Source organism: Strongylocentrotus purpuratus, unplaced genomic scaffold (assembly GCF_000002235.5).
Source record: "Strongylocentrotus purpuratus isolate Spur 01 unplaced genomic scaffold, Spur_5.0 spur5_scaffold_21, whole genome shotgun sequence".
Lineage (NCBI taxonomy): Eukaryota > Metazoa > Echinodermata > Echinoidea > Camarodonta > Strongylocentrotidae > Strongylocentrotus > Strongylocentrotus purpuratus.
This window is the reverse complement of record NW_022145607.1, coordinates 14,553,087-14,566,658: the sequence shown is the minus strand read 5'-3', so window position 1 is coordinate 14,566,658 and position 13,572 is coordinate 14,553,087. Positions and strand designations below refer to the sequence as shown.

Here is a 13,572-nt window from a genome sequence, read left to right as displayed (position 1 = left end):
CCCGATACCGATACTGATAACCATGACAATTAAATGTGGTATTTTCATGATTTGATAATGTTCTTGCCCTGCGATCGTATCCTTACAGAGTGTTCAGAAAAATAGATAACTAATAATAGCAACAGAAACTGACATGACATTGTTTTTCTTTAAAAGTGGCGTTTGTCGTTAATGTATGGACTTGTGGATTTCCCAATACGGGCGCCTTTTTATTACGTAACAAACTCGACGGGGTGGAGGGTTGTGGGTTGTCTGGGAAGAACAATTTGTGTTTGTTTAGCAATATGAAATGTATCTAATGGGTGTAGATGTCGTTATTGGAGACTGGGTGTGACATGGGTTTAATACTAAAAAACCCGTGTAGGTCGCGTCATTTGAAGGACTTGTTTAGTTCCTATTGTTATAAGCTTGCGTCATCGACTCTAGAACATTTCGATTCGAGAAAGTGGGCTCACGTAGCTCAATTGATTGACTGACTGATCTTGCTTGGTTTGTTCGTCGCGTTTTCTAGATTTCAAAATCAAAATGGTTGTTAAGCATGTCTTATTCTTCTGTATTTGGGTGAGTAGGCTATATTACACGTATATATGTCCAAGCTTGTTTGAAATACTGATTTTAATGTGTACCAGCAATAAGGCACATGTTATATGCCATCCGTCACCCTGTGTGAAGACGCGTTTTTTTTTCTTCTTCTAATTGTTGTATATTATATACCCCCTTCACACACACGGACTGTTTTTACGGGTTCTTACAGATTGCACAAATTCACGGATCTTTCACGGATCCTTACGATTTCGCCACTCTAACGACCGATTTAAGAGTTGTTACGAGTTATAACGAGCTATTTACGGATTATTAGGAGTTATTACGATGTATCTACGGCAAAATTCCACAATTTATTACGAGTCGGCGCGGATAAGTACGAGCAACTTACGTGTTGGTAACGAACTATTTACGTGTTGTTACGAATAGTGACGAGTCCTTTCGATTTTTAGCAAAAAAATAACAACTGAAAATGAAGCGTTCGAATTTGCGGCTGTTATAACCTTCATCGTAAACAACTTAATACGCAATAATATGTAAAGTATACGTATCTATTCAGAAGAAAAAGAAAAGAAGAAGAAAAATAATAGAAGAAGATGATAAAGACGAGGAAGAAGAAGAAGAAGAGGGAAGAAGAAGAAGAAGAAGAAGAAGAAAAAAAAAAGAAGTAGAAGAAGAAGAAGAAGTAGAAGAAGAAGAAGAGGAAGAAGAAGAAGGAAAATAAGAAGTAGAAGAAGAAGAAGAAGAAGAAGAAGAAGAAGAAGAAGAAGAAGATAGAGAGAAGATAAGAAGTAGAAGAAGGAGAAGATGAAGAAGAGGAAGGAAAAGATGAAGAAGAAGAAAAAAGAAGAAGAAGAAGATGAAGAAGAAGATGAAGAAGAAGAGGATGATGAGGAGAGAGAGAGAGAGAGAGAGGGGGGGGGGGACATGCATATAGATAGAGAGAGAGAGAGAGAGAGAGAGCGCGAGAGTGACAGGAGGCGGGGGAAAAGGTTGAACAGCTTGGATATTGACGTAGAATTATAAGAAGGAAGAGAAGAGTAGCTGGTTCAAAAGAGAAAATGATAAGGGGTTCTGTACATATAGCAAAATAAAAAAATACCACAAACACACACATAAAAAGAATAATTACGAAAAAAGCAGAAAACAGTATTAAACAAAAGAACAAACAATGTCTAGACAATGACTTGGAATCAAGTTTTAAAATGCCCAATTCTTTCACATTTGTTGCTGTAGTGTCTGTAGTGATTGTTAATTTTGTTTGTTTTTTGTTTATGTATTTGATTTTTCATTAAATTTGAATCGTAGGTTTGCAGTATCGTCCTGGTCGGTATAGGAGCTTCTGTGACGGCCAAGCAGAATGCATACCAGGACCTGTTCTCGGAAAACACGATTCTAGCTCTCTCATGGACCGCCATTGGTATTGGTATCTTCATCTTCGTCGTCGGATTCTGTGGGTATTGCTGGGCCCTGACCGACAGCTCGTGTCTTGGTGCACTGGTAAGGAAGATGAGATGGTGGATTATGAAAGTCGCGGGAAATACTCATGAGGAAAATCACGATGATGATGGTGTTGATGGTGATGATGATGGTGATAATTTTGTCGATGCGTATGTTGTTATCATTGAGTTCTTATTTAATGTACGTTCTCGTTCTCTATCAATGTGTTCTATCACATCATTTTTACTTTGTTTCCTATGTTTTTTTCTAATTTTTATAGGAGTCATTAATGATGTTCCTCAATTTTCATAACTTCTAATATCAATTATAATTTTCTATAATTTTGATAACTTCCAATCATATTAATAATAAAGTTACACAATTTTGCTAACTTCCCATATTACCGTGCATATGATTGTATAGACAGAAAATTGTCTGCGTTTAGCATGCATTTATCAAACATGCATAGTTTGAACAGCTCTTTTTTCAATCCTTTGTTATAATAATCCTAACAGTAATTGATCTCCATGTATATTACCGTATACAGGAACACACATTTTGCTGTATTGATGTATCATATACCAAATTTAGTCTGAATAGATTATTATTAAATTATTGTATGACATAAGAGTATTTGCTTCTAATCTCCCTCACATGTGCCTAATATGAGGGTTAATTTTAGTTACACATTCATGTATATGTTTACCTTATCTTTATATTTTGCTTTATGTATGCACCATCCAATGTGGAGAGCCTCTCGACCGCATTTTTAAATTCTTTTAGGTGATTCCCAGGCATTGGCTGGTGCTAAATATCGTACTGCTAATGATAAATCATTTTGCCAACCCTGTGATGTTTTCTATGTATTGTTATCATCTTGCTTGGAAAAAAAAATACAAATAAAAATGATGATGATGGTGTTGTTGGTGTTGATGATAGTGACGATAATGATGATGATGTTGATGATGATGATGATGATGGTGATGATAACGCAGGTGATGATGGTGATGGTAGTGATGTTAATGATGGTGATTATGATGAGGATGGTGATGATGTTGATGATAGTGATAATGATAATGATGTTGATGACAGTGATAATGATGATGATGTTTTTTGTTGTTGATGATGATGATAGTGACGATGATGATGATGATGATGATGTTGATGATGATGATGATGGTGATGATAACGCAGGTGATGATGGTGATGATAGTGATGTTAATGATGGTGATTATGATGAGGATGATGATGATGTTGATGATAGTGATAATGATGATGATGTTGATGATAGTGATAATGATGATGCAGTTTTTTGTTGTTGATGATGATGATGATAGTGACGATGATGATGATGATGTTGATGATGATGATGATGATGATGATGGTGATGATAACGCAGGTGATGATGGAGATGATAGTGATGTTAATGATGGTGATTATGATGAGGATGGTGATGATGTTGATGATAGTGATAATGATGATGATGTTGATGATAGTGATAATGATGATGTTTTTTGTTGTTGATGATGATGATGATGATGATGATGATGATGATAACGATGATAGTGATGATATTGACATGGTGTGGATATACAACTGAATAGGCCTATTGCAATTTATACAATACTTTAAAGTTACGAATTAATATGTTTTACGTGATTCATGTGGTTGTTTATTCCTCAAATAATGTATAGTTCTGTCAATTTTAATGTCGTTAATGTTGTTGCACTTACCAAGAATAATGAAGACAAAAATCTTCTTATTTTTTGCAGTTTTTTATCAGTTTGCTACTGATCGTGCTGGCGGAAGGCTCTTTGGGAATCACGACATTTGTTTTCCGTGGTGGCGTAAGCATTGCACTCATTTGTTTTGATAGACCTGTAATTACATGTGTGCCCATATCAATTAATATCAATATTTGTAAATCGGAAGTTTCTGTTTAACCTACATCTTTACGGCAGCTACATTGTATTAGGCCCTACAGAGTTTTTGAAAATATAATTTTCACAGGATTTTGATACGTACATGTATTTGTATAGGCACATTCATTTTCATGTTGTTCTTTATAACAAATTCAAGCAGCCTGCTTATCGATCATGTGTTGAAAAATATTGCTACTAAAGAGTAATATTTAAATAGGTGATTTTCATGCGAAGTTTATAATGTTGGGCCAATAAAAAGGATCATAAAAAAATGTCGCCAATATCATTCGCAGCATTTTTATGATCCATTTCTTTCCATCGATATCGTTATAAGACTGTTTTAGTGTGAGTGCATTAACATTTTTAGTTTTAATTAAAGTTCGTTGGCTATGGCGAGAAAGATGGGAGCGGAGGTGGGGGGGGGGGGGGGATGTTACAAAATTTGAAAATTGCATGGTTTATACACGGTCGGCAGAAATCTCCTTATGTTTCTCCATGTCTGTTCCTTAATGATGCGAGTGCTCTCGTTCTATCTATTCTATGCCATACTACTCTACCCCCCTCTCTCTCTCTCTCTCTCTCTCTCTCTCTCTCTCTCGATCATTCTCGATGTCTCTCGTTTTATCACCCCCTCTCCTAGAGTGAGGACAATATGACGAAGGGCATGCAAAGAGCTATAAATGAGACCTATGATTTCCAAGAAGGTGCAACCGAAGCCGTAGATGACGTGCAGCGAACGGTAAGAGAATGCAACATCCAAAGAACATTTTACATTGACGATCAGTGCAAAGGATATAGGCTCAGGGCCCCGTACATCCCCTCCCTCCCCATCTCCACCATCTAACAGTTTAACAAATGGAGAAAGGAAAATAAGATATCGATGTTACGTCACTTTCATGAATTGTAATTATTATACATGAGTTAATATGATACATTGCAGTGGCACTGTTCTTGACAATCAAAAGTAGCATTAACATTGATGCGAAGGGGATGGGGGTACATGTGCCCCCAACCTTTCGAAGAAAAACAATGGGAAATGTAAATAAAGATCTATTCAGCGAGAGGCTTTGCATTTTTTTTTTTTTTTAATATCGAACGTCCGTCACAAAATGACTTTGCAATGTAGGTTAAAATAAAATAAAATAAAAGGGGAAAAGGGACGAATTGGTCTAGGCTGAACTTCGACCCCACATCAAAGTACATAGGTATCACTCTTGATCGAAGCCTCACCATCCAAGAACATGCCAAATCCACAGCTCAAAATACTCAAGCCAAAGTGTTTCTCCTAAGGAAGCTTGCTGGGACCGGATGGGGAGCTGATTTCACCACCCTTCGCACTCCCACTCTAGTTCTTGCCTTCTCCACCGCCGAGTATGCCGCACCTGCATGGAGCCACAGCACTCATGTACACAAGGTTGATGTTGTCCTTAATGATGCTATGATATAAATCAGCGAAACACTCACTGCAACAGTCTGTCAGCAACCTGTCAATACTGTCTGGGATATCACAAGCTCAGCTCAGACGAGATGCGCAGTACACCAAGCGTGTCCAAAAGCATTACACCGTCCACCCTACCCAACTGGATAGCAAAACGCTGGTCAGACCGTTGGAATTCGTCTACTACCAACTTGAAGGAGTTCATCCCAAAGCCCTGTGTAAAACCAAATGAATAAAAGCCTGGGTCAACCTCAACCGTATCAGAACTGGGTTTGGCCGTACACAATATTTCCTGCATGAAATTGGAGCCGATCCATCGCCAAACTGTGCATGTGGAGAGATCCAAACTATGAATCATGTCACTGATGCTTGTCCTATCTACAAATCCCCTCACGGTGCTTCTGGACTTCGAGAGCTCGATGATGAGACAATCAGTTGGCTAAATAAGGATCTCCCTTTTTAGATGGTATACTCCTTGATATTCTTCGTACACACAAATGAGTTCTTTGTTAGTTGAATTTATGTAACGAAATAAAAGGGGAAAGTGTTAATGGGAAAATCAATGCCTTTCTTCTTTACATTTCTAATTCGTTCCTTAACAGTTCTTTTTCATTCTGAAAGGAAGTAACAAAATGAAAGGGTTAAGTCGGAATTCAAATTTTAAAGCTTTTCCTCGTGGTTTTTCTTTGACGAATTTTACTCGACTCCACCTTTCAGTTCGAGTGCTGCGGTGCATCTGGGTACAAGGACTACAAGACCTCTAAACATCTTCAGCAGGGGTATGCTGTACCCGAATCATGCTGTAGATATTTTGAAGAATGTACTGGTGGATCCAAGGGGAATCCCGACTACCCAAATCGAGTCTGGACAGATGTGAGTAGATACTTGATTTGACTTGACTTGACATAATTATACATAATATATATCAGTCGTTCTGGTTCCGTTCATCCGGCTATACTATTTGGCATATAATCTCAAATGAGGTCTTAATGGTTTCTCTATCTTGTAGGGTTGTGTGCATGCAACAAAATATACGATCAAGAATCACTACAATGCCATTGGAGGCGCTGCATTCGGTATTCTCTGTGTTAAGGTAAAACATAAATCTTCTCTGCTTTCCTTTTGTATAACTGTATTTTCGATTTCTTATACTCTCTTCATGCAGGGAATAGGAGTCAACTAATAAGAAGTGATTATATATCTCCGTTTTGGAGTGGATTCCGCTATTCTGAGAGATGATTTGCACCCCATTTACTCCCAACCAAACGAAGTGATGCTTATAGTGATGATAATTATTACAAACTCCACAAAATATGAATATATTTTCACGTAAATAAAGATGATAGCGGTCGTCAGATTTCGTGCTTTCCACGAGTTTATTTGTTTATATAAACATGAATCATTATTTCAACATATTTGTACATTTGTTCACTTTGCTCCTGAACGCATTTAAATTCATTTATTTTATTTTTTTGTCGACAGAGCTCGTTATAAGATTTATTTTATAACAAAAACTATAATAATAATGATAATGATAATAGTAGTAATAATAATACTAATATCAATAACAATAATGATAATAATAATAATTACATTAATAATTTTATAGCAATAACTATGATAATAACGATAATGATAATAATAGTAATATTAGTAATAATAATCATATGTATGTAACATAATAATTAAAACTATCATAATAACAATGATATGCTAATTATATTAATAATATTATTAACAATAATTTTTTTTTTTTTTGTAATATTCTTTATTGTATTCACTCAATAAATAATATTAATTCATACAAATTGTAATATATAACATATTGAAACCAATCACAGAGTACAAAATACAGTAATCTCAATTATATTGAATGAATTAATATTGTTATAACCCCCCCCCCTCTATATTTTGTTCTGTGTTACTAGTATCCCTATTACATATTATAATTTATAACATATTGGAACAAAGTACAGACTACAATCAACTTAGTTATATCGAATGAATAAAGTTTGTTAAATCCCCTACCCCCGTTAAAAACAAAACCAACAACAACAAACACACAACAACAACAAAAAAAAAAAAAAAAAAAAAAAAAAAAAAAAACGATACAAGAAGACGTGGGCAGTCTATGGCAGTCGAGACCGGTCAATCACACTCAGCTGTGAACCGGGCAGGCCCCCCTTTCCTCATCCCTTGCATTTTCTTGCATATTATCCATGTTTACCTTGAGATGTTCCCATTTTTTATAGTGGAGCGTCAACGTATTTCGTTCAGTAGCACTCTTTCTTTCTTCCTGTTTACTTTTGAATATTTTCTCTCTTATATCTTCAATACTTGGAGGCTTCTTTTTTTCCCTACTAATAAATATCAAATATTTAATTAATAAAACCACGTGATTAATCATTTGCCTATCTTCGGTTATTTCGTCTAATCCAATGTGAACTTCCTTCCAGCTCATATTTTTAAGGATTGGAATATCCAAACTATCACTACATTGATCCCATAATTTTCTCACCATTTCGCATTCAAAAAATATGTGCCTATATTTTTCCTCTTCTTTTCCACAAAATGAGCATTTATCACTTAATATGAATTGAAACCTGTATAAATAACGATTGACATAAACAATTTTATAAAGCAATTTGAATTGAAATTCTCTTAGTTTATTATCTAAAGTACTAATTCTTGGTCGGACAAAAACCTTTTCAATTTCTTTAACCGACAGATTGTATGATGAATGTAAATTCTGAAAACTGACAGGGACGTCTTGCATTTTTTGTATGCATGCCCTGTACAGATTTTTCGAACAAACCGATTCAAATTGGAATGTTTTTTTTTGTGAACATAAATTCTATTTTTAGATCATGAAATGAAATTTGCCTCTTTGTTAATTCGATTTTCCATTCCTTTGGTATATTACCATAGATTTCTTTAAGCATTGATATTTCCTCTTCCTCTAGTCCCATACATCTGAAATAAGTTTCCGACTTTAATGTTCCTTTTCCATCTATAATATGGTACAATCTATAAGTATTTTTTAAGAAAAGATTTTCATTGAAGTATGTTTTTCCACTATTGTGTATAAACCTATTATTTAAAAAAAATTTCATTCCCTTTGTGAGTTGTATCTTTTTTAATAAAATCATTCATATCTAACCAAATGTTTATTAAATCCCGATAGTATTTTGGTAATTGTATATCGATCTTGTTAGGTAAATAGTTACAGTAAAAAATAAGATTTCCTCCGAAAGGTCTCATTAAAAATTTGAAATACTTTTTCCATTTAACTCTCTGGTTTCCTGTTACAAGTCTTTTAATCCACATCACTTTTTGTACTTTCACAAAAAGTTGAAAGTTGAGCATTTTTAATCCTCCTTGCTTGTAATCAAAATACATCGTACTTTTTTTAATTTTGTCTTTACCTCGCCATAGAAAATTAAAACAGATCTCATCAATTTCTTTTATAACCCATTCAGGCACTGGAGTCAAAGAGCTTACATAGATTAGTTTTGAATATGCGTATGTTTTCAGTAAATGAATTTTTCCTATCAAAGTAAGATCTCTTTGTTTCCACCAATTTAACAATTTATTTATTTTGCTTAATATTTCTTTGTAATTCATCTCTTCCGCCACATTGGGATCTAATGTAAAATATATACCGAGTATTTTTAAAATGTGTGCCTCCTTTCCAAAAGGATACACAGTCGCAGAGCCAACAGAAGATCCTAAGGGTAAAATGAATGTTTTATTTCCATTAATCTTTAGTCCTGATATTTTCCTAAAATTTTCCATGATTACCTCTATTCTATTAATCGAGTTTATGTCTCGTACAAAAATTGACATGTCATCTGCATATAAGATCATCTTTATTTCTGTTTCTCCAAAACAAATACCTTTTACCAACTTATCATTTCTAATGCAGTGAGTTAAGCATTCTATGCATAAAATAAATAAATATGGAGATAACGGATCTCCTTGTCTTACACCCCTTTTAACTTTAAAATATCCGGTTGATTTACCCCCATTAAAAACACAACTTTGAGCATTGGTTAGTAAAATTGTAACCCATTCACAAAACATTGGCCCAAATCCGAAAGAAATGAGCACTTTCTGAAGAAAACTATGTGAAATCGAGTCGAAAGCTTTTTCATAATCTATTGCCAATAGGTACCCTGGTTTGTTAAAACAAGAAGTATGAAAAATCATATCATTGATTAATCTGATTGCATCACCGATGTTTCTATCTTTTAAATAACCTACTTGATCGACCGACACAATTTCATTCAAAACTTGTTTTATTCTTTTAGAAAGTATTTTGGTAATAATCTTATAGTCTACGTTGAGTAAGGAGATAGGTCTATAATTACTAATGAAATTGGGGTCTTTACCATCCTTATGTATAAGCGTTATGATTGCTTGTTTTTGAGAAGGCGACAATTCCTTGAATTTCATGGTATCGTTAAATGCCTTAAGAACTAAGTCACCAACTACATGCCAGAATGTAATATAAAATTCTACATTTAATCCGTCATTTCCTGGGGATTTATTTAACTGCATTTCTTTTAAGATTTCAATACACTCTCCCTGGTTAATTTTTCCTTCACATAGCTTCCTCTGATTTTCTGTTAATTTGGGTAAGGTTTTGGGGAAAAAATTAATATTTTCGCATAACCCTTCTTCTGATTTAGCATACAGTTTAGAATAAAATCTTCTAATTTCTTGTATGATATCTTTTTCATCATCAGTTATATTTCCATCTACTTGTAATTCTTTAATAGCACTTTTTTCTCTTTGAAATCTATTAGTTGCTTAAAATATGCCGTTTCTCTTTCTCCACTTTCAAACCATTGGGCTCGAGATCTGATTTTTACCCCTTCACTTATATAACCGTAAAGACTTTTCAATTCCCTTCTTTTCTTTTCCAAATCGTTAATCAAAGAATTGTCATTCACCTTCGCTGGTATTTGTAATTCTTCCTCTAACTTTGAAATTTCTTTTTCCAAACCAACAATCTTATCCTTTCTTTCTTTGGCTTTTTTCTTACAGTATTTTCTTGTAAAACTTCGTATCTCCATTTTAACATAATCCCATAATATTCTATTATCTATTATCTCTTTGGATAGATTGAGTTTCAACCGTGTTATTTCTTCTTTCATACTTTTCACATAATCTGCATCGTTACATAAACTGTTATTAAATTTCCAATATCCTGCTTTTATTACAGGATTAGTAGAAGAATGTAGTTTAATAATCAGTTCTACTGCTGAGTGGTCCGGTGAAATTGAAGTTAATATTTTGCAGCTAAATACCATATCTTCTATGCTCTCCGAAATAACCCAGTAGTCCAATCTACTATGCATTTTAGGATTCTGTTGGTGATATGTAAATTGTTTCTTTAAATTATTTTTGACACGCCATATGTCTGTGGCATTATAGTCAATTAAAAACTTTTCAAATTCATAGCTAAGCTTAGACTGTTTTTTATTAAAATTATGTCCACTGTAATCTAAATGTACATCTCTAACCATATTAAAATCCCCTCCAATAATGAGAGGTTTATTTTTGAATTCATCTTTTTCCAAAATATTTCTAACTTTGCCCAGAAACTCCAATTGTAATGGTAATAACGATAAAGATAATAACGGTAATGATAATAATAATAATAATAATAATAATCATAATAATGATGATAATATTGATGATACTAATAAATACTACTACTTCTATTATTAATAATAACAATGAAAAAAATAACAATAATCATAATTAGAATAGGAATAATTTCGTTTACGCAGAAAAGCTTCATCAGCAGCATTGCTGTTCTTCCTGAGGGCCCTCTAACTATTATTGCCAGGTATTCATTCACCCTTGGGTAGGGAATGGCAAATGTGAATCTCCTTGCTTTCTTTTATGCCAATCTGTTTGTTCGCTTTGAAGTTATTACTTTTAAAGAAACTCTTGTAAATGTTAACCCCAAAATTTATTATCCACTTGTTTTTAATACAGATATTGACGATGATGTTTGCTTGCTGTTGCATAACAAGATCTCCCGGCGGTTATGAAAGCGTTTGAATTCCGTTCCTCTTTTGACTTATTTCGTGATATCAAAACACAAGCTCTAAACATGATTGTAAAGAATTTCAAAAAGTCACGATATCCTTGTCCATCAGCTTCTGATATGTACGCTCATTAAAATGACGTACATGCATTACGCAATCTGAAAGTGTTTTTTAAAATTCCCCTTGAGTTGATTGATTTCTCGAAAGTCTAAGCGATCACGCTTCTGAAGCTCCATAGCCCGTTTTCAATTCTATCCAAAGAGAATGTTCCGTGCTTCAATTCGATGACCTAAATAGAAAATAGTTTGTACTGCGCTCTGTTTTTTGCACCTAAATGTATAGCTAATTTATGAAATGCGAATTAAAAATAACGGACCTGCAGAAGATCAGCCTTTGGCTGACGTTGGTGCCCTAAAAACATAAAATAAATAAATAAAATAAAAAACTAAACTGAAACTGAGCTGAGTCAAGCAGGTGGACCAATCCCTCACTGTTCCCCCTTTTCTATAATTTTTTTGTTTTTAATTTACTTCAGACTGACTAGAACTAAACTCTGTTGACATCAGTAAGCATATCATCCGAAGGATAGGCTCAAGCTAGACTCAAGACTCAGAGTTTGTGGTATTTCGTGTCGTATTCGTATCAAACATCGTGAATATTAGCCAATTCACACGACGCCAGCCGATGCTAAGACGATTCATACATCTTCATAATAATCAAGAATATAAAAATACTGGCATTTCAGAATAAATGGCAGAAAAATCAACCAACGAGAATCATAAACGCAAAACTGTGGGCATGCTGAAAATTAATGATCATAAATATTGTAAAAGTAACATAATAATTATATTTGTAAAGTGCTAAGAAACATTACCGATATTTTAAGCGGTATATAAACCCAGAATATTTTTGATATTAACACTAATTTTATATACAGTACACGTCGAAAGTCTCCGCAACACGATTTACACGATTCAAAATTTACACGATTCGACTGCTCGCGGGAATCGTGTAACCATTTATTTTACACGATTCGTTTTTTGCCAATGAAGCGAAATTTGAATCGTGTAAACGTGTAATCGTGTAAATTTACACGATTCCTCAATTCAGGTCGAATCGTGTAATCGTGTAATCTGCCCGCCGAAAATCTCCGCAACACGATTACACGATTCAAAATTTACACGATTCGATTGCTCGCTGGAATTGTGTTACAATTTATTTTCAGTGGTGATGGTGAGCAGGTTAAGGACGTCTAGTTCAGTAAAAGCAAGAAGTTACTTCTTGGTTGAACGAGGACAACGTGGACGATACGAGGGGATAGCGAAGATTACGCTTTCTTTCTCTTGTATATATTTTTAATTTCAGTGTCTTGTCTCTAGTTTTATTATAGAATGTTTGAAAGTTAAAAAAATCAGTCCACTTCCCGAAAAAAGAAAAAAGCGATGAACGACGAAGGAAGGGGGGAATTTTGTTATTCCTAAGTTGTAAATAAGTAAAAATGATTACAAAATGTAAAGGAGGGCTAACATAATTAAGTATGTTGTGATACTCTTACATTACAAGGCTGTACCAATTAGAATAACGTTCACCAGCTCATTCGTTACTATGAATATCGTTATACTTTTTTTTATTCAATCATTATCCATTTTACAAACCTGGTTTGTAAAAACGCGTCATATGACGCACGAAAACCAAGGTTTGTCGACAAACCTCCTTTGTGAATTCGGGCCTTAGACTTTGATCACTTATTGCTTTGTTAGCGTTCCTCATTTTCGTAAATTACCTTTTACAACATTGCATTATTCAGCTATATGTATAAAGAGCTACGGTCAAGGCTTAAGGGCACACTTCCTGTCACATACAAAAGAAGCTTACTGTGAATGTGGCCTGCCATTGACCCTCGCCGGGGACAAAGGCCGTTGCCCTAGCTACAGGCAGAGATCCTTACATAAATCTATTGTTCAGGGGGTTCCCCTTGAACATAGGATCCCCCTGAACAATAGGTATTACATGTACGTAAGTATGTAAGCCACTGCTACAGAGTGTAGGGAACAGTTGCAAGCCGAGAATGAATAGAATAAGTGAATGGCCAACTGTCTTTGAGTTACGTTTAGCTAGCGGCACAGTGTCCCCCACTTTTTCAAGTTTCCCCAAAGTGCCCCTTTGT

General features: G+C 34.5%; 1 protein-coding gene across 1 annotated transcript; it reads left to right on the top strand.

Annotated features, from left to right (window-relative positions):
- The first annotated feature begins 525 nt into the window (after positions 1-525).
- On the top strand, positions 526-6,526 carry LOC115927871 (tetraspanin-3-like). Its single transcript, XM_030994170.1, has 6 exons — positions 526-561; positions 1,852-2,043; positions 4,546-4,644; positions 6,061-6,216; positions 6,353-6,436; positions 6,509-6,526. The coding sequence occupies exons 1-6, from the start codon at positions 526-528 to the stop codon at positions 6,524-6,526; spliced, it is 585 nt and encodes a 194-aa protein (XP_030850030.1).
- Positions 6,527-13,572: the final 7,046 nt, after the last annotated feature.